The following is a 27,979-nucleotide window of genomic DNA, read 5'->3' on the forward strand; positions in this document are numbered from 1 at the left end:
CTGCATTTTAAGGAATAAATAACGTCTATATAAGTTCTTTATCAGGGCTGCATCCAGCCAATTCATTTTCTTAGCCGAATCAACATCAAATAGGGAGAAGCACCTTCAGTCTTCAACTCACTGTAGAAAAAAAAACCAACAGAAATTACCAAGGAAGAGCCTAGTAAGACAATTACTATACCATCATTATCTAGGCTTAGGCCTAGTTGAGGTAGGCCTCAACTACTACCATACTGAAAAGTCTGATCTAAGAGACAGCCATTAGTGTATCTTTCCTGATGAATTCCCCCATAGGATATAGTAAAATCATGTTGAGACAGCATTTATCATCAACAATTTCATTTAAGTTGAATTGGGCAAGTGTGGGGCAGAGTGGGAGAAGGTCGAGAGTTGGAGCCTTTCAACTCAGTGGAAATATGCCAGCGTCCAGGTAAGTGACCCTGTTGTTCTTCCTGTGTGATTGCCATCCCTGTCAGCTCCTTCAATCCTTCCCCTAACTCTTCCATAGGGGTCCCGAAAGTATCTGCATCTGTTCTTAAAGCAGCTCACCAACGCTATTTTGAAAATGAAGGACTGACTTTGTGCGCTAACACTGGAACTTTTATGTTTAAAAAAACAAACAAGTGTCCAGTTTCAATATTTCAGTTAGGAAGTTTCTCTTAGTTGACTTTTTCTATGTCATAGAAAGTAAAAGGAAACCTCATTAACAGTGTAATTTCGAGTTATTACTAAGTTGTAGCCAAAAGCCACCACCAACAAAATCATCTTTCCAGTGAATCTCCTCTATACCAGCCAAATTTGCAGCATTCAATGCAAAATCATTGTAAATAGGTACATCCAGCACCTCCTCCACAACCCCACTCTGACTATTTCTCCCAGAGTCAAAGCCACTTGACGCTGAGATGACCATCAAGTTCTAAAAAACAGTCATGCAAGGCAGGAAACAGAACACTAGCCACCCTCCCTTCTCTGGGAAAGATGGCTTTCTCCTTCAGGGCCTCTAGGGCTTAATTCTTTTTTTTTTTTTAGGAGTTGCAATGCTAGTGACCAACATGTTGAAAATTTCACACCTGGAGATCAGAGAGGACTTGATTCAAAATGGCTTCATCTCTACTCTCTAATTATATTCAGCATTAGCAGACTGAATCATTGTTGCTAGGAGTTTTAAAGAAAGAGATGAATCTGTCTGAATTCCTAGACTAATGTTAATCATAGAGAGTCTGATTTTCCACCTCAGGCCTGTGCCCCAGAGTCTCAGAAAATGAGATTCTTCCCTGTAGGGACCAGACAGTAAAATTCAAAAGCAGCTAGGACAGGAAGTTTTTAATCACTTTTTAAATGATTCATGTAATTACAAGCTACACTTTCTCTTAAATGAACATTTTCTAAAGCTTATGGAAATGAGATTGAAGTCCAGATTCAAATTCTGATTCAGCCAACAACAATAAATATCATACACACAGCAATCTGTCTGGTTTTAAGTATCATTTTGATTGCCTTCTTTGGTCATTATCACTGCTTGAAATCACCCATTGGTAGCTGCTAGTTTTGGAAGTTATATGTCCTAGCAGTACAGAAAATAAAAAGAAACAGGAAGAAGTGGTCCTTTCCTGGGAATACTTAAAATCTATTTGGCCGAGAGCTACCATGAGAATTCTAGAAATGACTAATAACTCATGATTAAAACATCCATTAGTGACACAAAAAAACAGAACAGCCCAGAACAGCCGAGGAAGAAAGAGAAAAGAGGAAAATTATGTGTTATATTTGAAGAAAGTTCTGAAGTTAAGTTTGGGCTTTGTTTAAGGCAGAGAAGGGGAGAAGATATGCATTTATTTATTTACTATCAATTTATCCAGCCTCAAGTACTCAGTAGTGGATAATACAGGCAATGCTGATCAATATTTGGGTGATAGATGGTGTAGTGGTTAATCTTCATCATCAACCTGATGGGTTTAGAATGACTGAGGAGACACACCTCTGGGGATGTCTTTAAGGGAATTTCTGCATAGAATTTAAGGTGGAAGATGGGACTGAAGGGGAGAAACCGTTACCTTGTAGAGATGGCCTTAGATACTGATGTCCTAGGTGTTTCAGTCCAATGTGCCAGCTTGGTTTTTAGTTCTTTATTCTAAAATTGGAAGCCAGAAGGACAGAGATCAGACAGCAAGTCTACAAATTGCCTCCATCTACAAAGCTCATGCTCTGCTCCCCTCCTGCCTCCTGCCTCCTCCCTCCTGCCTCCTCCCTCCTGCCTCCTGCCTCCTCCCTCCTGCCTCCTGCCTCCTTCCTCCTGCCTCCTGCCTCCTCCCTCCTCCCTCCTGCCTCCTGCTCCTGCCTCCTGCCTCCTGCCTATAGAAAGAGGATGCTAATGGTTATTCTATTAAAATCAAGGAAAACAATATGTGAATGCACTCTGAAAAGTGTATAACATACCAAGGTGTTAAAATATACTACCCTGAAATTCAACCTTTGGACTACTTGAGTTTATAAAGATTCCTTTTCATAGGCAATGAAAAGAATCTTAGTGATACACACAATGTAATTATCTTTCTGATGCAACCTATTGATTAAAATCCCTATAAAAATAGGCACAATTATCTTCTTAATAGTTCACAGTGTTTTCATCTTCAACTTTCTTGATGTCTATATTCCTGATAAAGATATCAGTGTTGCCTTTTTTATATAAGTTACTATAAGAAACAGAAACACATGCAATGGTCCATATTGATTCAGAGAAGCCACTAGTTTGAAGAAAGCTAACACTAAAATGCAAGGTTTTGAGAAACAGACATTAGTTTGATAGAAGTTAGAAAATTAATGAATGCCTAGGATATGAGACCTTTGTCAGGTATTTTATAGACATTACTTCCCTTCATATGACTAACTCAGCTCTAGAAAATGTATTATATGTTAAAAGAGTATTTTTAATATATAACAGATTATATAAAATTAATACACATATTTTTTAACAAAATAAGACTAACTAAACTCAAATTGACAAAGTAGCTACTTTGGGTAAACCACAGGTAGTGTCTGCAGCTGTCACATCCAGCTGTGGCCTGTTGACAGACTATTTGACACAATAGCCCATTTTCATTTCCCTGTAAGACATTATTTTTTTGCTATGACCACCAAATTTTGCTCAGCCTCCTTACTTTGCAAGAGAATAAGCTATGATTGCAAAGGGTACAGATATTTAAGAGTGTCTGAAGGGAGTTCTGGGGGTATTGGTTGGTACATATTATTGTTCCTTCTGTAGGGCTGCAAACCTCTTCAGTTCCTTGGGTCCTTTCTCTTGCTGCTCCATTGGAGACCCTATGCTCAGTCTATTGGTTGGCTGTGAGCCATGGGTTTTTAATCCACCTTCCAATAAGGGTCAAAGTGTCCACACTTTGGTCTTCCTTCTTCTTGAGCTTCACGTGGCCTGTGAGTTGTATCTTGGGTATTCTGAGCTTTGGGGCTAATATCCACTTATCAGTGAGTGCATGCCGTGTGTGTTCTTTTGTGATTGGGTTACCTCACTCAGGATGATATTTTCATTTTTTTTAATATTGACCTTTTTAATGTAAAAAAGACTAAGTCAAATTTTTAACACAAACATGCCATAACAATATGGCACTATTTCCATAACCAATGCCCATACAATGGTATCAGTACAAAAATCTAAGCCAGTAGATTAGTAATTAGAGCATCAGGCAATGTTGATCTTAGGAAGAAGCTTAACAGGTAAAAGAAGGAGCATATGACATAAATTCAAGTATGCAATTCAAATTTACAAATTATAAAATGTCTCCACTTTTATAGCTGGTTTCTTTTGAATGGCTAAATTTTAGCCTCATTTTTTTTCATCAACAAGGCAATTGGAAAAACTCATTTACCCAAAGTTACATCCTAGAATATGTAAGTAAACTGAAGGCGTTATTCAGATGAGTAAGTTATATTCATTTGCATCATCTCTGTGATCAGGTTGCAAAGGACACACTTTTCTCTTTGCTTTTCCTGAGCTGCTGCTTCCTGCTTCTTCAGGAATCTGGTTCTCCTTTTTAGAATCTTTAGGGGACAGCCAGAAGAATTCCCTGATGCCTTTTTGCCACTTGGGAGTTGGGCACACACAGACTGGGTTCACTCCAGCATACTTATTTTCTACTTTTCTCGGCCAACTTAAAGGTTCCAACAATGGTGGAAGAGCCAAGCACCTTCCTGGGGGCTTCTGTAGGATCCTGGGACATAGTTTGCTTTGGTCCTCACCATGTTCACACAGGAAGAGACAACTTTCACCAATTCCCCAGCTGCAGTTGCCTCAACCGGACAAGGACAGGATGATATTTTCCAGCTCCATCCATTTGCTGAAGAATTTCATGAATTCATTGTTTTTAATAGCTGAGTAGTATTCCATTGTATAAATGTACCACATTTTCTGTATCCATTCCTCTGTTGAGGGACATCTGAGTTCTTTCCAGCTTCTGGCTATTATAAATAAGGCTGCTATGAACATAGTAGATAGAGCATGTGCCCTTATTATATGTTGGAGCATCTTCTGGGTACCTGCCAAGGAGTGGTATAGCTGAGTCCTCAGATGATATGTCTAATTTTCTGAGGAACCACAACAATAATATGTACCAACCAGTACCCCCAGAGCTCCCAGGGACTAAACCACCAACCAAAGAGTACACATGGAAAGACCCATGGCTCCAGTTACATGTGTAGCAGAAGATAGCCATTTCAGACATCAATGAGAGGAGAGGCCATTGGTCATGTGAAGGCTTGATTCCCCAGAATAGGGGAAGGCATGTCAGGAAATTGGGGAGGGGATGAGCAGGGGAAGGGTGGATAGGATAGAGGGTTTTCAGGTACCCCTCTGAAAAGGGGATATCATTTGAAATGTAAATAGAGGAAGGGGATACCATTTGAATGTAAATAAAGCAAATATCTAATTAAAAAAATAAAAGTGTCTGAAGGGAGTCCAGGTATAATAAAAATGTAACTGAAAAAAAATCAACAGTCAACTGAACTAGCCATTGAGCCTCATACCCCACCCACCCCAGTAATTCAGTATGTGCCACATGTACATCACTAATCCAATACCAGGGGATGTGATGAAGCTGATGAAAGCATTGGAAAATTCTCTTTCAGTATATAGGATGCGTATTAACATTGAAGTGACAGCAGAGATAAAAATGAATCAAAATAATTTAACAAATGTCATAAAACAATTAGTAACTGATGATTACAGAAAGATATAAACTAAATCAGAGTGAGTGGAATAATTTATGGCATTTTTGTACACATAGAGACTGAGCCTGGACCTTGAAGGCAAAGGGAAATTGGTGAAGTACAACAGGGAAAAAACACATGATTGCTGTTCCTATCATGTAAGCCCAGGGTCAATAATATCACCTGGGAACTTGTGGGCTCTATAAAATCTCCATCTTGAGGACACGTGGAATCAGAGCCCAAGTGCCTACTGATGAGTATAATAAAACTCAGCTGGTCCATTAAGAGTGGGTCAGTTTTGAAAAGTGTCAGGTTAAGGATGAATCACTGTCTCCAGCATGTATTAGAATTTCGAGGAGAGCTTAAAGATAGGCAAAGGGGACAGCATCACTAGACACTACTTCATTATCATATCTCAAGTGTTAAGTATGTACATCTCATCCTGAAAATACACTTCAGATATGACAAAATGATGATAAACATTATCCTCCTATTAGCAGACCAATCTAATGTATGCATACATGAATGCAGACTCATGACATAGGGCAAGTATGAGGCTGAGAAAAGTGCCCGTTTCCAGTATCTCACACAAGATGAAGCAGTTGAAAACACAGTGGTACACTGACAGCTTTCATTGGAATAAAAATGTACTCTGATTAGATGATTATGTGGAAAGCTGTTTGGATATTCTCCCTACTTGCTCAAGTTGGGTCCGAAACACAAGCAGGAAATGTGCACAGTTGAGCTTCAACTTGAATGCTGAATTCTTTCATCCAATCTTAGTCTCCATTCCTAATCTTTTATACTTTTTTCCTTAAGACAGCCATGTGCCTAAGACTTCATTACATCACACACGTTACAAACCTACACAGCAGACTATGTCTACAATTATCATGACTCTATCCTATAGCAGTTCATTGACACAGTATTCTGGTAGAGCATTTTTGCACACTTCATTTTTTTTACTGATACTTTGTATGAACTGTATTTAAGAGTAATGCTGATTTCCTAACTAAGAAAATTTAGAAGAGGCAGTAATTTCTGAAGACATCCTTCCTCATGAGTGGATCATTGGGAGTTAGAAATGTAGGGAATAGAGGGGAAATGATGAAACTATAAAATAAGCTGATGAAAGACATGGAACAGTGGAAAGAAAGAAAATTATTTGGGTTGTGTTGAGCAAAAATTTTGTTTGTATATTTAAAAGAGTTTTAAAAAGCCAAACAGAATGCTTTTAAAGTAGAGTTTAGGAGTCAATTTTCTCCCCCAGTTAGAGGAAGGGAACAAGCAAGCAGATGGAATGAAAGGAAAACCATGAGGAAAACTTCTTCTATGACTTGGAGACTAAAAGCAAAATCAAAAGCATTTAATATAGTAACATTGATAATGGAAAAATCAAATGTGTTATTATGTAAATTTAACATAACTATTCATATCTTTTGTTCTTTTTAGATATATTTATTTCTTATTTTATGTCTATGGGTTATTTGTTTGCATGAATGTCTGATGTCTAGGCTAAGAATTCATGCCTGGTGTTCTCCAAGGGTGGAAGAAGTCATTAGCTACCCAAGAACTAGAGCTGTGGACAGCTGAGAGATACGATGTGGTTACTGGGAATCGAATCCCAGACTTTTCCTTCTGTAAGAACAACAAGACCTCTTAACCACTGAATTGTTTTTCCAGTCCTCACTATTCGCTTCTAATCAGTTAATGCATGTGCTTATCTTAATATGCATATACCTCCACATACATTTATCTGACCACCTAAGTAGATACTGGAATAGGTCATGTGCTTTAAAGTCAAGTATACTTAAGTGAACTGACCTGCAGTGAACTGATATTTGTTGAGTGCTATGGTTTGGATGAGAATGGCCCCCATACGCTGATATTTTAGTGTTTGGTTTCCAGTTGACTATTTAGGAAGATAGAATATGTGGCCTTTTTAGAAGAGGTGTCACTGGGGGTAAGATTTAAGGTCTCAAAAGCTCATTCTAGGTCAAGTTTCACTCTGTCTTCTGTCTGTAGATGAGAATGTAAGCTCTCAACTGCTGCTCTAACATGTCAGCCTTCCTGTCTTCCACCACGACCCCCACCATGATGAACATGGGCCAATTATGTAAGCAAGCCTCCAATTAAATGCTTTCTCTTTAAAACTGGTCATGGTGTCTCTTCACAACAGAACAGTAACTAAGACACTGAGTGTCTTTAAACAAATTTGTTATTTTCTCTGAAATTCATTCACCAATTTTAAAATATAAGGAAAGAAAGAACAAAAAGAAGGAAGGAAGGAAAGAAGAAGAAAGGGAGAAAAAAGGACTTTCTCCTGGAGTAGCTTTGATAAACATGCACAGCGTCCTGAGTTCCAACCCAAGAATCTTATAATCGTTAGATAGACCTATAATCTCAACACTCAGTGGGGCAGGGAGTAATGGCAGGAATATCCAAAATTCAAAGGTCATCCTTGGCTGTGTAGTAAGTCCAAGTGTGTGTGTGTGTGTGTGTGTGTGTGTGTGTGTCTGTATATGTGTGTGTGTGTCTGTATGTGTGTGTGTGTGTGTGTGTGTTATGCTTGTGTTTTTATAGCTTTTATATCTCCAGGGGAATGATTACAGTGCTGACAAAGAAAACATTTATCTACTAAAGAAAATAAAAGTTCAGAACATAAAGACCAGGGTGCAGCTATAGATCCTCTTCGCTCTTGAAGGAAGAAGGTGTTTTAGAGGGCCCCACAGTTAAGAGACTTTTAATTGTAAAAAGACTGAATTTTAAAAGAGATTGCATATTTTAAAGGGATTGAAGTTTTAAGAATTTTCAAAGACTGTGGGACTTTTAAAATTATTTAGATCTTAGGGATGAATAAGAAAGTAAGGGTTGAGGCTAAATAGCAATGTGTTTGTATGTCAAGTTGACAAGGGATAAATTGTACTGTCTAGTTTTGTGTCAACTTGACACAAGCTGGAGTTATCACAGAGAAAGGAGCTTCAGGTAAGGGAATGCCTCCATGAGATCCAGCTGTAAGGCATTTTCTCAATTAGTGATTAAGGGTGGAGGGCCCCTTGTAGGTGGTGCCACCTCTAGGCTGGTAATCTTGGATTCTATAAGAAAACAAACTGAGCAAGCCAGGGGAAGCAAGCCAGTAAGTAACATCCCTCCATAGCCTCTTCATCAGCTCCTGCTTCCTGACCTATCTGAGTTCCAGTCCTGACTCCCTTTGGTGATAAACAGCAATGTGGAAATGTAAGCTGAATAAACCCTTTCCTCCCCAACTTGCTTCTTGGTCAGGATGCTTGTGCAGGAATAGAAATCCTGACTAAGATAAATCTAGGGGAAAAAACTAAGAGAATCTAGAAAAACACTGAAGGGTATTGTCACTGGGAAGTGTCTGTAGCCAACTAACATGTTTCCATGAGGGGCAATGCAGGTCTGTTTATGTCCCCACTAAATGGGGTCAACAATCTCTGGCCAAAACTGAAATATAACAGCAGAATGGGATAGAAAGAGACAGGCATTCCTGGTCCCACTACTGGACCTCAACTACATCAATGCATAGCATCTAGGATAAATTATCATGAGCTTATTGGAGGACAAAAATCTTCTTGGAGGGAATCCACTTTTGTGGGCTTTCCTGTACTGCCTGTGAAGGATGGAATCTACTACGAAAATCCAGAAAGGGTGTCACAGGAGAAAAAATGAATACCTGGGAACAAAACCATGTCTTCTCACAAGAAATTAAAGTATGTTGCTTCCGGGTTTTTTGTTTGTTTGTTTGTTTGTTTTGATGTCTAGGTCTTTATAATAATAAAATTTAATTCAAAATGGTTGTCCATGATGAGCTGTTAATTCAAAACTAACAAAAGTGGAATTTAATGCAATTGTTAAATTGCTTTGATAAGTTTTTAAAAATTAGTATTGATATAAATTCCATGTGGTAAGCTCTTGATTTTACCGTGGCAGAGAATTTTCTACTGTGAAGGAAAACCAGCACAGGCTACTTTTCCCGAGAAAAGCCTCTCACTTCACACTGACTTGTAAGAATACTGAAAAGCATGATATGGGGCTGGAGAGATGGCTCAGTGGTTAAGAGCACTGACTGCTCTTCCAGAGGTCCTGAGTTCAAATCCCAGCAACCACAAGGTGGCTCACAGCCATCCGTAATTGAGATCTGATGCCCTCTTCTTGTGTATCTGAAGACAGTGACAGTGTAGTCACATACAATAAATAAGTAAATAAATAAATAAATAAATCTAAAACAAAAAGAAAGAAAGAAAAGTCTGATATCAGCAGACTTTGGGATGTGTTAAGCCTGGGAGCAAATCCAAGATGGATGTGGATGAAGGAGTCACAGGCTGGGAAGAAGTATAGGGAAAAGTTGTGAAGAAGCCTTACTCTCAGGCTAAAGAATTTATACAAGAGAAGCCTTGGCCAAGCCTTAGCCTAAATATGATTCTGTCTTGCCAATACAATCCAGGGACAATGTGGACGAAGCTTTAACATTTATTTAGTATCTAAAGCTAATAAAATTAAGTTAATGTTTGTTCAATAATAAATTAGTCATAATGTAATAGTTATTGAAAGTAAGCTTTAATTTCTCAACCATAGCATATTCATATACACTGATAAAAAAACACTGAAGATTTCTGCATAAACACCAGAGTACATGTACTTACCTAGAGACAGAAAGGAAGGTGGAACCTCTGACCTGTTCCTCCCTGGGTACCAATTTGGCTGGCAATCTTTTTTGCAAGTCACAGTCAGATACGATATTACACATAAACACATTCAAAGTCAAATAAGTACAAAACCATACCCGAGCATACACATTGTGGTAGTTTATCATTTATACACAGGCATACATTTATACATACATGCCCAAGCATGTACCAACACTGAAACGTACAGCACAGGCTCTCTTCTTCCTACCTGGGCTTCAAGCACAGTGACCTTTTCTTTCAGATTTTCAATGTTTTTATCTTGCTCCTTTAAAGTGTCTTTTAGTCCTTCCATCTAGGAATTGGGAAGAACAATTTGAGGAACCCTGTCAGACCATGGGGGATCGTTAACAGAAGTCAAGAATTTCTGTAGCCAAATGTTATTCTTCAAATAGAAAGACCCAGCCCCACACCATGAACAGAGCCAGAAGGGCACTTAAGATTGCAAGCCAACTGTAAATAAAGCAAATATCTAATAATATTAAAAAGAAGAAAAAAATTTTTAAAAAAAGGTACCACTTTCCTTTCCCACTTATCAGAGAAAGATGCCTGCAGAAAAAAGCCAACCAGGCTGGAGAGAAGGCTCAGCAGTTAAGAGCACTGACCTGTCTTCCAAAGGTCCTGAGTTCAAATCCCAGCAACCACATGGTGGCTCACAACCATCCGTAATGAGATCTGATGCCCTTTTCTGGTGTGTCTGAAGATAGCTAGAGTGTACTTACATATAACAAATAAATAAATCTTAAAAAAAAAAAGTAAAAAGAAAAAGCCAACCAGTGCAGAGGTCGGGGGAGGCTGCAGCAGGTGTCGGGTGTCTCACCCTGCAGAAAGACTTGCTGAGGACAAGGGTTCCTGCTCTAAAACAGCTAGATTCCCTATTTAATGAAGATATGAGTAGTTAACCATCAAGCCTGGTCACACCAGAAAGCCCAGCTACCCAGAAAGCTGAGCAGGAAGATTCCAAAATCACGGCCAGCCTGTGCTATGTGGCAATTGCCAAGCTACTGTGGTCAATTGAGGAAGACCGTTTCTCAGGAATGAAAGTAAAATAGGGCTGTGGCTATGGCTCGGTGTTGGAGCACTTGGCTAGCATACACAAGGCATAGTCAATCAAAATTACTGAAAAAAAAACTAAATTAAAAAAAATCACATACGATGACAAAAAAAATAATAATCCTGATTACTTAAGAAAGTTTTGAATCCCCTACAGTCTTCCAAATAATAGTGAACAGCATCTGACTCAGAACACTTACGCTTGTACAAAAAGAAAAAAAATCACTAAACTATCTAAAGAGCAGTTAAGCACAGTTCTTCAAACTCTCTTCAGATAGCTTCTAGACAAGAGGAGCCCCAAGCCAGGTTGCCTGAGAAACCAGAAGGATGCGCCAGTGAGAGGGTAAGCCGTGGGCCTTAGCCGGCCAAGCGGTCCAGCTTTGGTCTCTTCCACTGTAAACCTTCGAGCTATCTGAGAGCTGTGATCGTTAGGCTGACCTCCTTGATGATGCTCCGCAGGTGCTGATGCTGGGAATGGATCACGAACTGCAAATGGCAGATCTGCTCCTTGAGAACGGAAATCTCCGTCTGAAGATCCTGGCAACTGGGAATGCACACAAAGGTGGAGGGAGTGAGGGGTTTATTTTGCTACCCCAGCCCTCCCCTCCTGCTGTTGAGCCTTGTGTGGCTAAGGTCTCTGTGGCTAAGATCCCGGGGATCCACATACCACACACACACACACACACACAAAAGGTCTGTGCTCAGTTTGCCTATGAACTTGAATGAGATACATATTGAGGTCAGAAACTGCTTCTGGATAGGGAAAGAGATCTTCGACTAAAAGCAGTCATCATGTAAGTATGAGGACCTGAGTTTGGAGTCCCTGGACCAGCATAAAGATGAATGTGGTAGCTGTGTCTATAGCATGGTTCTTTAAAGGGTCCAGCCCACAGCAGAAATGCAGACCTTGGTCTTTGTCTTAGAAAGAGGCAGTGGGAATTACCAATGACATGTATATCAGTCTGTAACAGGAAGGCAGAGAAACACTGTTCTAGGCTCTTAAAGCCCATGCGCCCGCAGCCCAGCCCAGCACAAACAGCGAAGCCATCAGGAGCTGCTCTTTCAGGAGGGACATTTTCAAACCTTTTCGAATTTGCAGCATTGGACTTGAGCTGGAGCAGCTTGCTTTCTAAACATAATTTTCTCTCTAGGAGTGTTTTCTTTTCCTAGGAGAAAAAAAAAGACACAGTTTTGTTTGTGTATGCGTGGGCTTGCAAACTGTTTACTATATGTGTGTTTGTGATGCTAAAAAATAAGGCCTACGCTTCAGAGCTCATCTTAGCAGTGACCATGTGCCACCAGGAAGCCTGGTCAGGCAATGTCCTTGTGTTTCAAAAGTAAGTCAGTGCTGTGTTGTTAATATGTTTGACATAGGCATGCATGGCTCTGCATGTGGTTAATCCTAGCACTTTGGAGGTAGAGACAGGAGGATCAGGAAGTTCATACACTACATAGCAAGTTCAAGGTCAGTCTGGGTTGCATGAGAGCCTGTCTCAACATAAACAAAAGTCTCTGCAACTTATTCATTTACCTGAAAGAAAGAGCTTGCTCCTTTTCCAGTCCCCTGCCAAGATGGAGCCCTGGTAGTGCAACTTTGTCAGCCCACCTTCCCCGTGCCACCTGGAGTAGAGAGCCTGCCCCGCCTCTCCTGATGTGAATTCCCTGACCTCCGCACCTGCCTCTTTGCCACATTAAGAGAATTGTTGCTACCCAAGGACACCACTGCAGGCCTTTGTTGCTTCCACCTGCTCTCATAGCATCTGTCATCACGTAGTGATGCGGAAAATGTACCCCTAATGAGGTCTGGAGGCCACAAATGTAAAACCTACTTCCTAATGAGGATCCGGGAGAAACTATAAGACTGAGAAAAGATGCCGTGATTTATTTATTAAACCAAACTGTTCACCCTGAGGGAGAAGTGACAAAGTCCGTGAAAGACCCAGTATACATAACCAGAGTTTGAGTAGCCAAGTTGGGGGAACCAGGAATGGTGGCAAGAGGCAAAAATTGGTATTGGAAATATGGGCAGAACTGACTGGAAATGTTTCAGAACATGTGCAGTGCTGTTTAAAATCACTGCCCGCCACGACGTGGAAATAGAGACTGCACAAAGCAGTGCTCTCCAACGGATACCAGAAAGTCCTTGTCACACACTGGTCTGGTTTTGAAGTTTTGGCCAAGGTCTTAACCTCCCTTGACCTTATCACCGCTCATTAAAAATTTAACCGAAATTTGAAAATTAATCTACATGCCTGCCTTGGGATCCAGGCACACAGAAGCAGGGGTAGTCACTGACTCCATCCTGGCACACGGTCCCCCACTGTAGTAAGGACTGGAAGCACTCCCATTGTGATCTGTCTCACAGAACCATCTAACATAACAAGCAGAGCAGATACAGAGTGCTCAGGGTCTTTATGGGAGGTGCTTCCATGTTGGCAGAGGTTCCCTCCACAGGAATCCAGTGGCAGCTTCCCAGGAAGCCCCCTGTACCCAGGAGGACATTGGCACAGGAAGCTCCTTTCCCCTGGGATATTCAGTCACATGGCAATTCCTTGGCAGAGGCTGGAGAAGCAAGAGTCTTTTAGATCTTCACAGTCTTTGCCCAAAGTATTGGCTATGTCTAAGCAACAATTGGTGTCTTGTGGAAAACCGTTGTGCATAGAATTGTTTTGGCAAGAATTTAAGGGACACCTGGTATTGTTTTTATTGCAAAATGAATCCTGGCATCTCAGTCGCTATAGGACTATGTACAATCAAGACAGCCAAGTTAGGGGAGTAGGATCAGGATCCACAGGCAGGCAACAGAGTCAGGGTAAGACCCTGCTCCACTTGTTGGTGGACTCACAGTGAAGACCATGCTGCAGTTCTGCTACGTATGTGCAGGGGCCTAGGTCCAGCCTCTGTATGTTCTTGTTACTTAGAAGTGGATGAATATGTTTCTGATCCCTGCATGAATGAGTCCACGTGCCTCAATGAGATAGGCAAATACATGGACATCTGTCCTCAAGAGTATTCTGGTATGAACTGTGAGTTGGAAATTGATGGATATGGATCTCAGCCATGTCTACATGATGCCACATATCAGGATGCTATTGGAGCTAACTTTTGTAACTGTGCCCACGGATTCCTTGGAGACCACTGTGAACTCAGCCTGGATGAATGCGCCAGTCAGCCATGTTTCCAAGGAGCTCTATGTGTGGATGAAGGAACAACTACTGGCGTGCCTGCACAGGTAGTAAATTCACAGGGACACACTCTGACACTTTGATGCCTTGTCTTTGGTCAAAGTCCTGGTTACAATGATACAACATGTGAAGACACTATTGCTAGCTGTATTTGTCACTGCTGGACTGGATACAAAGGTGTCCTGGGTGAGATGGACATAAATGAATGCAGTAGCAGCCTCTGGAAAATTGGGGGGGCTGGGATGTACCAAGTTGTTTTCAGAGGATTCTACCTTCCTCCTTCAACTACTGTGGAGCTGCAGGCTGTGTTTGTATCTGTCAGCCTGGATTCACAGACAGGAGCCTAGCATGACTGTCCTGAGAGGCTCTACCAAGCAGCTAACTGAAACAAATGCAGAGACCTACAGCTAAATATTAGAAGGAGTTTGGGCAGTCTTGTGGAAGAGTTGGGGTAAGGATTGAGGAACCCGGAAGGGATAAGGACTCCACAAGAAGACCAGCAGAGTTAACTAACCTGTACACTTGGGGGTTCCCAGAGACTGAGCCACCAACCAAAGAACATACAAGGGCTAGACCTAGCCCCTGACCCCATCGCACATTTGTAGCAGATATACAGCTAGATCTTTGTGTGGGTCCCCCAACAACTAGAGTGGGGTCTTGCATGTGGATTCTATTCCCTTAACTTGCGTTGTCTGGCCTCAATGGGAGATGGTTTGGCTAGTGCTGCAGCTACTTGAGGTACCAGGCTGGGTTGGTACCCATGAGGGAATCTCCTCCTCTTTCTCAGAGGTGAAAGGTAGAGGGGAGAGAAGGAAGCAGTCTACACTGTGAATCTTTAATGGCATGCGGGGCCACTGTTCAATAATGGGATGCCACAATTATCTTAGATTTTATTTATTTATTGTGTGTATGCACATGTGCCACAGCACACGTGTGACAGTTCATGGGACTGAACTCTCTTCTTCTATCATACATGTCTTAGGATTCTAATTCAGGTTGATAATTTCCATATTTCACTTTATTGTTTATAAATTAGAACCTGAACCCTCTAAAGTCACATGTTAATTTTAGATTTTTCTTCTGTTTTATTTTTTTGAGACAAGCTCTCTTGCAGTACAGAATAGCCCTCAACTCACTATATAGTCAAAACTACCCTTCAACTCATGATCCTCTTGTCTCCTTACCTGGAATGATAGATATTATCTTCTACATTAAATTTAATTTATAGATTGGGAGAGTGTAGAGAGCCTTATTGTCATGCCACCTGGCAGGAACTTGACATAGACCAAGGTGAAGTTCCTCTCCCAGCCTTTGAGTGGGAACTCCTGTGTTAGCCATAATCCCCTCCACCTAGGGTGGAGCACTTGGATCCAGGTTCTTTAAGGACTTGCAGTTTCCTGAGAAACACTAGCCACCTGTGGAGCAACCGAACTGGTTCTCCTGAGAAGTTTCCAGCCTTCGGGGGAAGGGTTTTCCTCCACCTATACATTTGGAGTCCTCCATTAAACTTTGAGACCTTGAGCAGCAGGTGTTGTCTTGGTCTCCATCTCTTTTTGCTGCCTTCTCATACATTCCCAGCTTCTCTTCCAGGTAACCCATTTGATGTAACTGTGGGCAGTTACAGAGGAGGGGTAGAAAAGATAATCCTAAAGGTTATAGTTTTATTGTTTGAAAGAATACTATTTAGATATACCTGGACTAGCAAGCCAGCATTGTATTCTGTCCATCCCTGTGCCCACAACATGTAGAAATGTGTAGAAATACCTGAGGGCTGGAGAGATGGCTCAGTGGTTAAGAGCACTGACCACTCTTCCAGAGGTCCTGAGTTCAATTCCCAGAAACCACATGGTGGCTCACAACCATCTGTAATGGAATCCAATGTCCCCTTCTGGTGTGTTTGAAGACAGCAACAGTGTATCCATATAAATAAGATAAACAAAACTTAAAAAAAAAAAAAGAAATACCTTATTTAAATGAAATTTAATATACTGATTCCAAAATTACTAATGAATTGAATAAAAAATGTATTCGTTCTCTAATTGTCTGATTCATGTTTTGAACTATATGAATATCCCTAAAATGGAGTTAGGATAAAATATCTGGAGACAATATGTTTGGGAAGAGAAGTACTTCCCTAACAGATACTTGGATTTCAATATAGAGTAATTTAAAGATACCAATTACTTCCTATTCGATATGAGTTGCTACTTTTAATTAGGCTGACTTATTTAAATTATTTTCTTAGAGTGATCTTCCCTCATAGAAATGATTCCATATAAACCATTTCCATGTTAGCCTTAAGTATCTTCAAATAATTTCTGAGAGATGTCAGCTATATCATAAGGCTGATGTTGATGCCTGTATTCTCAACGAAACACTGCCACAGACCATGTATTATAAATTTGGAGTGTGCAGAGAACATGTACATCGCAAACATTCCTCCCAGTGGACTTTCTCCTGATTAATGAATGCTCACAGCCAGCGCCGGAGGCAAGGTAACTAACAGGAATGTGTTCTGTCCTGGCCGGGGCTCTTGCAATTGCCATGGGCTTTTCCTGAACTCCTCCTGAAACAAAATCACACTTGCCTAGCACACACTTCTTGGCAGTGCCTTCCTCACACACATAACACCTCACTGTGAGTACCTTTCTACCCTGACCTCACCGTGAGTACCTTTGACCTCTGAGAGCTCAAAATTTCCCTTCACTGTTGACCAACATGGCTTGGCGCTGATTTAAGACATTGTGAATATTATCATATGAATGCCTTGACAACCCAGAATACAGTCTTTCATAAAACAATTGCTTTATTTTACTTATTGCGTGTGTATCCATGTGTCCTGGCATGCATGTGGAGGTCAGGAGTCGGGTGTGTGAGATTGAGTTATCTCTGTCCACCATACACACCTTAGGGATCTAAGTCAGGGTGGCAGGCTTGATGGCAGACACATTTACTGGCTTAGCCATCTCCTTGGCCCCAGAACATATAAGTTATCCTACCTCAGAAAACAGGCTATAAAAGGAAGTGTTATGAAGTGGAAATGGGAGATTGTGGAATGGTCTCTTGTTTGTTCTGTCCTCATTTATAGACCAATGTTAAGGAAGGAGGTGGTCTCTGAAGTGCCTTGAGCACTTAGATCCTAGTGGAGCCAAATCAATGACACCAGTAAACAAATGTGAAGCCACAGAATTGCACTGCTGGCAAAAGGAACATATGCCATGCAAAAATGCTCTTACAGGGCGTTTCTGCTAGCTTCTTGCTGTGCGCTCGGAATTCATTCTCGCCGCATTCTTGATTAAACCCGGACAGATGGTGGAGGTTTTAAGTAATGTGTTCATTACCAGACCTCACAGCACTAATGGCTATTTGCTGGAGCGAGGCCTTGCTCAAGTGAGTAGCAAATGAATCCTTCTCAGGGGGCAGCCACTGCTAGGGCAGTCTCTATCAGCCTCTGAGGACTTGTGCTTTTCACCTGCACTTCCGCTTTTCAAAGATGCATCTGTCCCCATTAATACAGAGGCTCCGCATATTCTCTATTATTCCAATATGCAGTCCCCACCCAAAAGACTTGCATAGAGCATGTCTTCTCACTATCTCCTGAGACCAAAACGTGTCTCAGGAGAAACAAGCTTTGCTGCTTAGTTTTCTTATTTCCACACTTATTTGGAAAAGATGGAATAGCACATAGGCTAAATGTGTCTTAAAATACCCTTGCACATCGCTCCTCTATTCAATCTCCATTCACCTCCACTAACTAGAGAGATTCTAACAGGCCCCACGTTTGCTATCAAGAGAGAAACTGGAAGGTTGTCCCATGGCCTTGCTGAGCATGGTGTCCTGTCTACTTACTGTGTGCCAGAACTCTGTAAGAGAAGCACCACTGTGCATCAGTATCAACGTGCTTGGATACGCTGCCCTACTTTAACTGGGTTTTCCGCTTCTCCAAATGACCATTAGCAAAATTAAAAACAGGAAATCTAGAAAGCTCCTTATGCTCAGCATAATCTAGTTATATACACTGTAGCCCTCATACACAGAGATTCTTTCCAGTTTATTCACAAGTATCAATATATCTCCTGTGCCTGGCTCAATGAAGATCAGGTTTGTGTAACATGGTAGGTGCTCAAATATCTTCAAATAACAGTACTCTATACAACCAGTGTGGACAAGAGCTTGCCTCTAGTACAGAACTCCTGGAACTGGTGGGGAGGGAATGTCCTTCCACTGTTCATTTGCTAAGATGTACTCACAGGTAGTTACCAGTCGATGTCCATTAACCTGACTCTGGGTTTTAAAAGGTAGTGAACTCAATTCTAATCTCCCATTTCAAGTTGTTTAATCAGTTGTTTGCTTAGATAATTCTATTTGCTTTACAGAATTATCTACCTTTTCTTAATGTAAACATGCACTGTGCTGGGTCAGTCCTTCAAATTATTTACTGCAAAATAAGATATGCTAATGCTAATAGGTACTCAACAAATACTATCCAAGAATTATAAACTTGCATGCTGGGGAAAGCAAACTGCCAAGGATGATTCAGAGATTCTGGGAACAACAACTGTAGCCTGTGGCATTACAGAGGTGTGGGTGAATGCTATTATCCTATTAGATTTGTGTGCATTTCATATTTCTAATTTCCTCACAGGATCTTCATTAGGACTATATTTCTCAGTCACAGGGTTAGCACATTTTATATTACTGGTGTATATTTTAAAACTAATTAAACTTCTATTGGTCAGAAACCTGTATAGTACAGATATGTAATGCATAAGAAGGAAAAGTTCCCTAATGGCGAAAACCTAGGACAGCTCAAAGGAGCGAAACCTGAGTAGATTCAGGGCCCATCCAAGAGTAAGTGAGTGAGAGGGTGAACAAGACGTAACTCACAAGAAGCCTAACACCACATTCTTATCCACTCCCACTCTGGTTTCTGAGGTGCCCATTTGTTTTGCTAGCAGAAGACTATAATCCTTATTTTATCTAAGTTCCAAATTTGAAGGCACATACTAAGTTTATGTGATTTATATTGGTATTTGTGGTGCTAATCACTGGTAGGTATTCCACAAAACTTCCTGTTCCCCTTCAACTGCTCTTCCATGAATAGGCCTTTCGGGAGTTCTAATATCCACCAAGTTTTCTCACACAGTTTGGAGCCACAGTTTGTTATAAACTCTGAGAAGTCATGTGCTGCAGAAAAAGGAATGGATACCACACTGGCTCTAATCTATGTAAATGCCAGGTTACAGGGGTCCACTCTGCTTTTTCTCCTAACAGTGTGATTTTGTGATTTACCTCATTATTTCATCCACAGCCCACCAGATAGACCCAAGGACAAGGAGAAATCAGACAAGTCAAGAAGTACAGAACATGTCACAGAAGATGTCTGAGGAGAAAAAACAACTGTGAAGCACCCGGCCCCCAACAAACTCCAGGGAAGACTTCCAGATGGTCATTCTATTCCCCTTTCTAGAACCCTGTCACGATGAAACGCCTTTACTTCTTGGACTCACGTTTTCCATCCTCTGTACACGGTTTTCCAGTCCTATGATTTGCCTGTGTTTTTCTTCCAGTTTTTCTGAAAGTAGACTCAGATTTTCGGAACTTTGCTTTAACGTCTGCTCTTTCTCAAGTTTGTTGGCCTGTGGTTAGAAAAACAGTTGCTAGACTTTTCTTTGTATTATTTAATTAAAATAAACTACAACGTCTTGTATATCCAATTAAAAGTGTTTTCTTTCTTATCAGAAAACTTCCAAATACCAATATAAATCCCACACTATGTCCCAAGGTTGCTTATTACCTTGGCATAGAAAGGTCAGTCCTGGGAGGGAAGTGTGCCCATTAGGGAGGGGACTTCAGCTGACTTCCAAGAGAGTACACATGCTTATCTGTGGGCATATATAAAACAGAGCTCAAAATGACTCAGGAAAGCACGAGTCCGTGTCCGTCCTTGAAAACACCAGGTGAGCCTTCATGCCAGGTCCCTCAGATTAGGGCTGAGCTTCTGAAGTAAAGATGCATACACCTGTTCCTACAGGTCACACAACTCACAGTGCGTCCTCAGGCCACATATGGCTGACTAGGGCTGTGTTCTCCTACTCACAAGCTAGGGCTGGGGTAGTACCTGAAGTGAATGTTTACTGTCCTTGTGCTTTTCCTCCAGGTCTTCAGATTGTGTCCGGTAGTTGTCAAATAATCTCTGAGCCACGTTTCTCAAAGCTGCTGCTCCTGCTTCTCTGGAAGCTTCCAGCTAGGAAAAATAAAAGTAGCCCTGCTCTGCATGTTTTGACATTTCAAAATGGCGGACTAAAAGAGCTAAATGCAGTACAGTTCTATGGTCAATTAAAAGCAGTCCCTATATGGGAGAGAAATTGTTGGTGTTAAGTGAGAACAAGGTGCCAGTAGTCTCTGGTATGGTACTGACCATGGGCATCTGACAAGGTCAAGCCAAACCTGGGTGCTCCACTTTGCATAGGTAGCCAGCACCCTGTCAGTACATTTAGGGGCCAGCCCCTAACAAATGCATGCTGTCTGAAACAGAAGTGGGATGAGACTGGAAAAGTAGGACCAGTGATGTTCAAATGTCAGTCTTTCAAGGCTATAAGCTAAGGAACTGGTCGAGGGTGACTGCTGAGATTTACATAGCAAGGTAACCACTGTGGGGCTGCATATAAAATGAATGCCAAAGGGAAACTATAAAGCACTCAACAATAGGTTAATTAGACAATCAATGAGGCATTTGACAATAGAGGTTGGGCTTAGTATTTGGGGGTGGGGTATGTGTGCATCTTCCCATGTGTATGTATGTCCGTCCCCATGTGCACACGTGTGGGTGTGGATGCACAGTTCCCACACACACACAGGGAGATCAGAAGACTCAACCTTGGAGGTCCTTCCTCAGGTACTATCAATCAACATTGTCTTTTTTCCCCCTCAAGATGGAGTTTCTCAGCATGTCCTGAAGCACAATGGTTCAGCTAGGATGTCTGATCAGTAACTCCAGAAATCCTCCTGCCTCTATTTTCCAAACACTGGGATTGCAAGCCCATGGCTCCAGGTTTAGCTTTCTCTGTTGCTGCAGGGACTCTAACTCAGGCTCTCATGCTTATAGAGTGAGCACTTAGCTGACTAAGGTATCTCCCTAGCTCTAAGATCTCTTAAAGATGCAAAAATCTCTTCAAAATGCATGGTGGTAAAAAGCAAATTAACCTGAGATCTCTCCCCGCAATAAATGATTAACACATATACAGTGTGTTATGATTTGTATATGCTCGGCCCAGGACATGACCTATTAGAAAGTAAGGCCCTGTTGGAGTAGGTGTGGCCTTGTTGGACTAATTGTGTCACTGTGGGTATAAGCTTTAAGACCCTCATCCAGGTTGCCTAGAAGTCAGTATTCTGCTAGCAGCCGGCAGATGAAGATGTAGAATTCTCAGCTCCTCCTACACTATGCCTGCCTGGACACTGCCATGCTCTCACCTTGATGATAAAGGACTAAACCTCTGAACCTGTAAGCTAGCTCCAATTAAATGTTGTCCTTATAAGTTGTCTTAGTCATGGTGTCTGTTCACAACAGTAAAACCCTAACTAAGATACAGTGTAACTTTATTTTTGAATCCTACTGTTTAATAATGGTTCTTAAATGCTTTAACCTCCCTTTTAACCCACCACTCACTAGAGATAGTGGAAAAGAAAGGATATAGGGGAAGGGGACCTGTTTAAGAATGGTTCTTTAGAGCAAATCCCATCTGTGTTGTCTGGAAATTGGCAGTTCAGTTCACAGGTTAACAGTGGCAGCTTGATCCACTCACAGACACTTCATGGATACACCAGAAGTCCAACTCAGTAGAGGTGGGATAGCAAACATGAATCAGCAGGTGACACTACCTAGCAGAGACAGCCAGGCCTCAGCCTCATTGCCAGAAGTTCTCAACTGTGCCTCTCTCAGAGAAGCGAAGATCAGCAAAACCACAAGACCCACAAGCGTTGCACAGCTAGCTCTATGAACAAGCCAAGCTCAGCCACAGCCACTGTCGGTCAAGCCCTACTTATACCCTCCAAACATCACGTGTCCTCCATAGCTCTTGCCTCAGCATGTGCTCCTATCTCAGCTGACATCATCTGCCAATCATCCTGAGGCCCTGGAAGCGGCAGGAAACTGCAGCACACCACCAGAAATTTTTTGGTGCATTTCTCTCTATGGAGTCCTGACAAAAGCAGCTCAGCTATGCAATATAAAGCAGACCAATATATGTGTGTCTTTAGCAAAGAATGCTACATCATATGTCCTTTCACATACTTGCTTTAGCAGAGCATCCTTTCACTTCATGTCTGCTTCAGAAAGTGCTCCTTCACAAGTCTGCCTGCTTCAGGAAAACATTCTTTCACATGTTCGCCCCAGCGAAACATCATTCCAACATAACTGACTTTCCAAAGAACCCTTAAGTTTCCACTTCAAAGCAGTATAGCACCCTTAGTATATATGAAATCACACAGGAAGTTTCCAGAACTGGCTACACTTTCAGAAACAAAACATTATACCCATGGACCTTCCAATGATTTCTTCAATATTATAAGTCGTCTCCAAAATAAAACAGTAAGATTTAACTTAATTCTAACAACTTTGTCATCTGTTTGAATATTGTGGGTTTCTGTGATGTAAGTGGGCGTGTCCCAGTCTGTATAGACCTGTGAATGCTAACTACCTAGGAGCTCCTAGTAGTCATACCTTGATTTGCAACACTTCATTCTCTTTGTTCATTTCTAGGAGCTGCTGATCTTTTCTTCTCAGGTTTTCCATGAGCAAATCCAGACAGGTGGGGTCTGTTGTGGAATCCGAGCCATTCTGAAGGCTTCCAGATCGCTGAAAGAAACAAACATAGAAATATTCCAGCCAACTCTCCCTTACCTCTGTATGCATTGGCAATAATGACTGTCATTCCCTTCATAAGCCCTCAAAGAGGATTCAAGGCAAGGAAAAGAACTCTTTGAATCTCAACTTTCAATGGCTAATTCTAGATAAACAAGCTAGCTTCTGAGTCTGCTCAAATTTATGCAATCTTATAAGAACATACATCCTTTCTGCATGTTTACACTTCCTAGAGCTTTTAAATTATATACACAGTTAAGTGTGTATATATAATATAGACAAACAGACAGACAATACATGCCAATCATAACCATGAGACTGGACTAATTAAAATCATACCTATAAGTATATATTGACTAGACAGAATCAGATAACACACTCACCATTGTTAACAGTCTTTTCTTGCAACCATGTGGTTAAATTTCTAAACTTGAGATATCAGAATAGAGCTGCACCCAGATGTAATCCTGGGCAGCCATGCACCATGAAGGAGCACCTGGAGTATAATAATTCTCATCTATAATCCTGAGCAACATGGAAGTGAAGAGCATACTAGAAAACTTCTCAGTCTACCAATTTGACAGATGTGGAAACTGAGGAGCAGAGTCGACGTTTGTGCACGTAGATGAAAGACTCATGATACAGTGCCTTGATCATCCTCTACACTGTCTACTTTCACCTTATTTCATGGCAGATAGAAGCCTTGTCGTGCAATGCTGCATCCCCTGTAGTTTTGATAACAACCTCTATTTGTTAAGCACCTATTATGCACCATGTCACCTCTTTAATGTTATATATACTTCTTTCTTCTCTGGATGCTTAAAATACAAGAAAGTGTTATACTTCTTATAGAAATAAGGAAACTTAAAATTACAGTTTTATAAATTTAAGTATTCTAGTTTGCTTTTTGCTGCTGTGAAAGAAAAAAAAGTCACCCATCAAAAGTAACTTGGGAGCTGAAAGAATTTACCTCATGTACATTTATATCCAGATTCATCATGGAGGTAAGTCAGTGAAGGGGTCTGGTGAGGAAGCTTATGGAGGGAGGAACACTGCATGGTGCCTCATTCACACACCCAAGCATAGCTAGCTTTGTTATACAACCCAGGGCCACCTGGTTATGAAATGGTTCCACTCACCATGGCCTGTGTCTTACTACATCAACTAACAGCCAAGGCAAACCCACTCAGACCAATCTAATCTGGGAAATCTCTTAGTTGTCTTTCCTTTCTCAGATGAATCGAGGCTGTGTCAAGTTGACAGTTAACGCTAACTAGGACTCCAAAGTGACACCTATATAAATAACCATGAGACCAGATTTAGATTCTAAGATTCTTTAACAGCCAAACCTATAATTTTCCCACTATAATAAACTATATACTCCAGAAATAAAAACCAAGCACATAACATATACACAGTAACTCCTTTTCTTTTGTGGTTCAGACCTCATGCACACCTTCCCTGACTACATATGGATATATGCTAAAGAATAATTGACTGTCACCTGGAGAAAGGTAAATTACTTGCTGTCATTGATGGTTGTAAAGGTTTAGATCAGTGTTCTCATAGGAGTCATCTGATGATAAAAGGCTACAGCTCCTAAGTCAGGAGGTCTGGGTGGCCTAGACAGTACAAATCCAATGAGCCTGGAGAGATGCTGCTACTTTATGTGGTAGCAAGACCCTACATCACAGCAGCATGGTAGCAAGACCCTACATCACAGCAGCACCATGGACTCTCCATTCATAGAGAGCTACTCCTAGCAAGATCAACAAAACACCAAATCAATATTTCCAGTGGCCATTGGCCAGTTCTTGGTTTATATGGCCCAGCAACTACACTCAACAGTTACTCCTTTCACCCACTCTCAGGGATTCCATCCTCTAACCCTTTCCTCCTAATTTTCCACCAACCTTTTCAACCTCTGTGATGGTTTTTCCTCTTGCATAGATGCATGCTTTGGTAAGCTCATCACAAGGCACTTAGATGATCTATCATTTCTACATACACACGCATGCTTTAAAAATCTCCTCCCTCATCAAAACTACTGTTTTTTTATTATTTATTCTGGAGATAAAGTGGTCTTGCTATTTCAAACAGGACTTGCACTCTTGTCCTCCTGCTTAAGTGCCAAACCTATCTCTAGTTTTAGCAAGTTACCAACCATAATGCCCCGTATATTGTAGCCTAAACCTACTACAGATTTGTACCCTCAAATTTAATACCATATGCCTACTGTGTTGGTTTAAATATGCTTGGTCCAGGGAGTGGCACTATTAAGGGGTGTGGCCTGTTGGAGTAGGTGTGGCCTGGTTGGAGGAAGTGTGTCACTTTGGGTATGGGCTTTGAGTCCTTCCTCCTAGCTGCTGGAAGACAGTCTCTCCTCGTTGCCTTCTGATCAAGATGTAGAACTCTTGGCTGCTTCTTCAGTACCATATCTGGCTGGATGCTGCCATGCTTCCAGACATTTTATCAAAATGGCTGAACTCCTGTGTGCCAGCCCCAGTTAAATGTTGTTCTTTAAAAATGTTGCCTTGGGGGCTGGAGAAATAACTCAAAGGTTAAGAGCACTGACTGTTCTTTCAGAGGTCCTGCATTCAATTCCCAGCAACAACATGGTGGCTCACAACCATCTATAATGGAATCTGATACCCTCATCTGGTGTGTCAGAAGACAGCTATCATGTATGAATGTTTATTAAATAAATAGGTATTTTAAAAAAATGTTGTCTTGGTCATGGTGTCTCTTCATGGTAATAAAACTCTAAATAAGACAGTAGCCTGAACCTTCTAATCCAAACTTGTACCAAATTAGAAGCACATGCCTACCCACAGCTAGAGTTGTAGAAGATAACTCAACATGACCAAAAATGATTTTTTAATTTTATCTTCTCTGCCATACCTCATCAAAATCCCTATTTGTTCAGCTTTGGAGTATTTAATGTAAGACAATCTTTAGCACTAACCATGGTCAAATGGAAACTAAGGACAACATCGGGTCTGCCTTTATGTAGCATGTACACTTGCTCATGTGATAGGTGACTATGGTTTCTAGTCGGAAATGCTGATGTGATACACTTGGTTCTGATGGTATTTAGTTTGGTACAGTTTGCACTAACAGCTTTATTTGAACTTAAGTACACAAAAATGCTATTGGAATAAAGGGAGGTACTGAAGCATATTGATTATTCAGTTCATTGTCTGTCAGTTGCTGTGTCCCACAGCAGGCTTGCAAGCTTCTACCTTCATTCATGAGAAGTGTTACTACTATGTATTCTCCTTCATCTAACATCTTGCTATATAATTTATAATTATGTTTTAGTTGCCATATTCCAGCAAGGCCTGGGCATTCTGATCTGATCCGTCTAAGGATGATATTCTTAATAAACACTTCATACACAGGGACATTAACATCTTTCATGCATAAAGTATTTCACCACTTAGCTTCAAAGAGTAATACTGGCAGAGTTGATTGAATAGAACTCTATATGGTTTCCTGTTAATTTTATGAAACAGTGAAAGTACTGAATGTTCATACTTTTATTACCTCTGCATCTAGTTTGTGCCTTGCATTGCCACGGCATTCTTCTTCCTTAAACATGTGATTTCGAATCTTTTCCAGGGTAGTTCTAATCTGGAAGATTAAAAAAAATTAGTTAATTTGTTTTACAAGGTGTTTAATTCCAAATGTATTTCTCTTTCTTTATACTAGCTACAGGGCATCTAACTTACACATTTATCCTGATGTCAGATTAAAATACTAGCCTCCAACCTAAATCATATTTAGATTTATATTGTTTAGATTAATAAAAATAATTATTTGAGTTTTATACATTTTTTTCAGATAAAATATGACAAACTAAATTAATAGTATACATGAGATTTGGTGAGTAGAACTTTAAAACTAGGCATTTTGATCAATTTTACCAACAATTTAGTACTAATTTAGTGTTTAGTAATTACTATAAGACAATTACTACTTAGTAATCACTACAAAATAATTACTATATAGTAATTACTACAAAATGATTACTACATAGTAATTACCACAAAATAATTACTATTAAGTAATTACTACAGAAAAATCACTAAGTCATGATCATACAAATCCATGCATGAAATTTGAGCTCTAGCCTTGCTGACCACGGGAATTATTAGACAATCCAAGATAATTTAATTAACTGATCTGAACAAGTTACAAACTACTAATGTCAGAATTTTTCTATCTGCTGTAACAGGCTGTTTATGTGAGCATTTTTCGTTAGTTCTTTTCTTAGTGGATTCTCATAAGTTCCATTTTTAATGAAGTCGTTTGCAGAAAAATCCTTGGCATTAGCTAGCTGGAGTTGTGCAGAGTGACAAGGTAAGGAAAGAACTAGAGTCAGCAGGAGACATAAGCATCTAGTAAGGAGCACAGCATCCCACTCAGGAAACCACCAGGGAAGGTTATAAAGCAGCAGGATATCCAGCAGTGAACCAAATGCCAGAGGTGTTCTGAAACCTCCTGAGTGGTTCTACTGAGTGGAGAAAATCATTTCACTTCACATGTACGTAAGCACGGGTTTATATTCTAAAGAAATGAAACCGTGTTTAAATCTAAGCTGTTGACTCTCCTAAGCCAAGAGAGGCTCATCCATTTTCATGTTACATGAATGAGGAAACAAAGTTCACAGGCCCATACTAGTCCTTGTCATAAGACAACCACGCCATGCACACGATAACTGACGTCCTCATACCTTTCTCACATACTCAGTTTCTTCAATAATGTGAGCTGATGAAGATCCACAGCAGATGGGGCCGTCTTCTGTCTTACCTCTTGAGGGAACTTCTGTGGTCACCGTTACAGTTGTCATGGTGAATTCCAACCTTAGGAAAACATAAATCAGCTCAGCGAAACAACATAGGGGAGGTTCCTCGGAATCAAAGTGTTAGTATCAAATGTTTAGCATC

General features: G+C 40.8%; 2 protein-coding genes and 1 pseudogene across 2 annotated transcripts in view; 1 reads left to right on the forward strand and 2 right to left on the reverse strand.

Moving 5' to 3' along the window:
- The window catches only part of C13H18orf54 (chromosome 13 C18orf54 homolog), a 624,273-nt gene that overhangs the window by 541,636 nt on the left and 54,658 nt on the right, over positions 1–27,979 (forward strand). The gene's annotated exons all lie outside the window — the stretch shown is intronic.
- Positions 63–27,882, reverse strand: Ccdc68 (coiled-coil domain containing 68). Its single transcript, XM_052155963.1, has 10 exons — positions 27,766–27,882; positions 26,577–26,663; positions 22,890–23,024; positions 20,286–20,411; positions 19,675–19,803; positions 12,063–12,145; positions 11,418–11,523; positions 10,138–10,221; positions 2,055–2,131; positions 63–120 (listed from the first exon to the last, which is right to left on the reverse strand). Exons 1-10 carry the CDS (start codon positions 27,880–27,882, stop codon positions 63–65), a joined length of 1,002 nt encoding a protein of 333 aa, XP_052011923.1.
- On the reverse strand, positions 3,926–4,254 carry LOC127664096 (PCNA-associated factor-like; annotated as a pseudogene).

Source organism: Apodemus sylvaticus, chromosome 13 (assembly GCF_947179515.1).
Source record: "Apodemus sylvaticus chromosome 13, mApoSyl1.1, whole genome shotgun sequence".
Lineage (NCBI taxonomy): Eukaryota > Metazoa > Chordata > Mammalia > Rodentia > Muridae > Apodemus > Apodemus sylvaticus.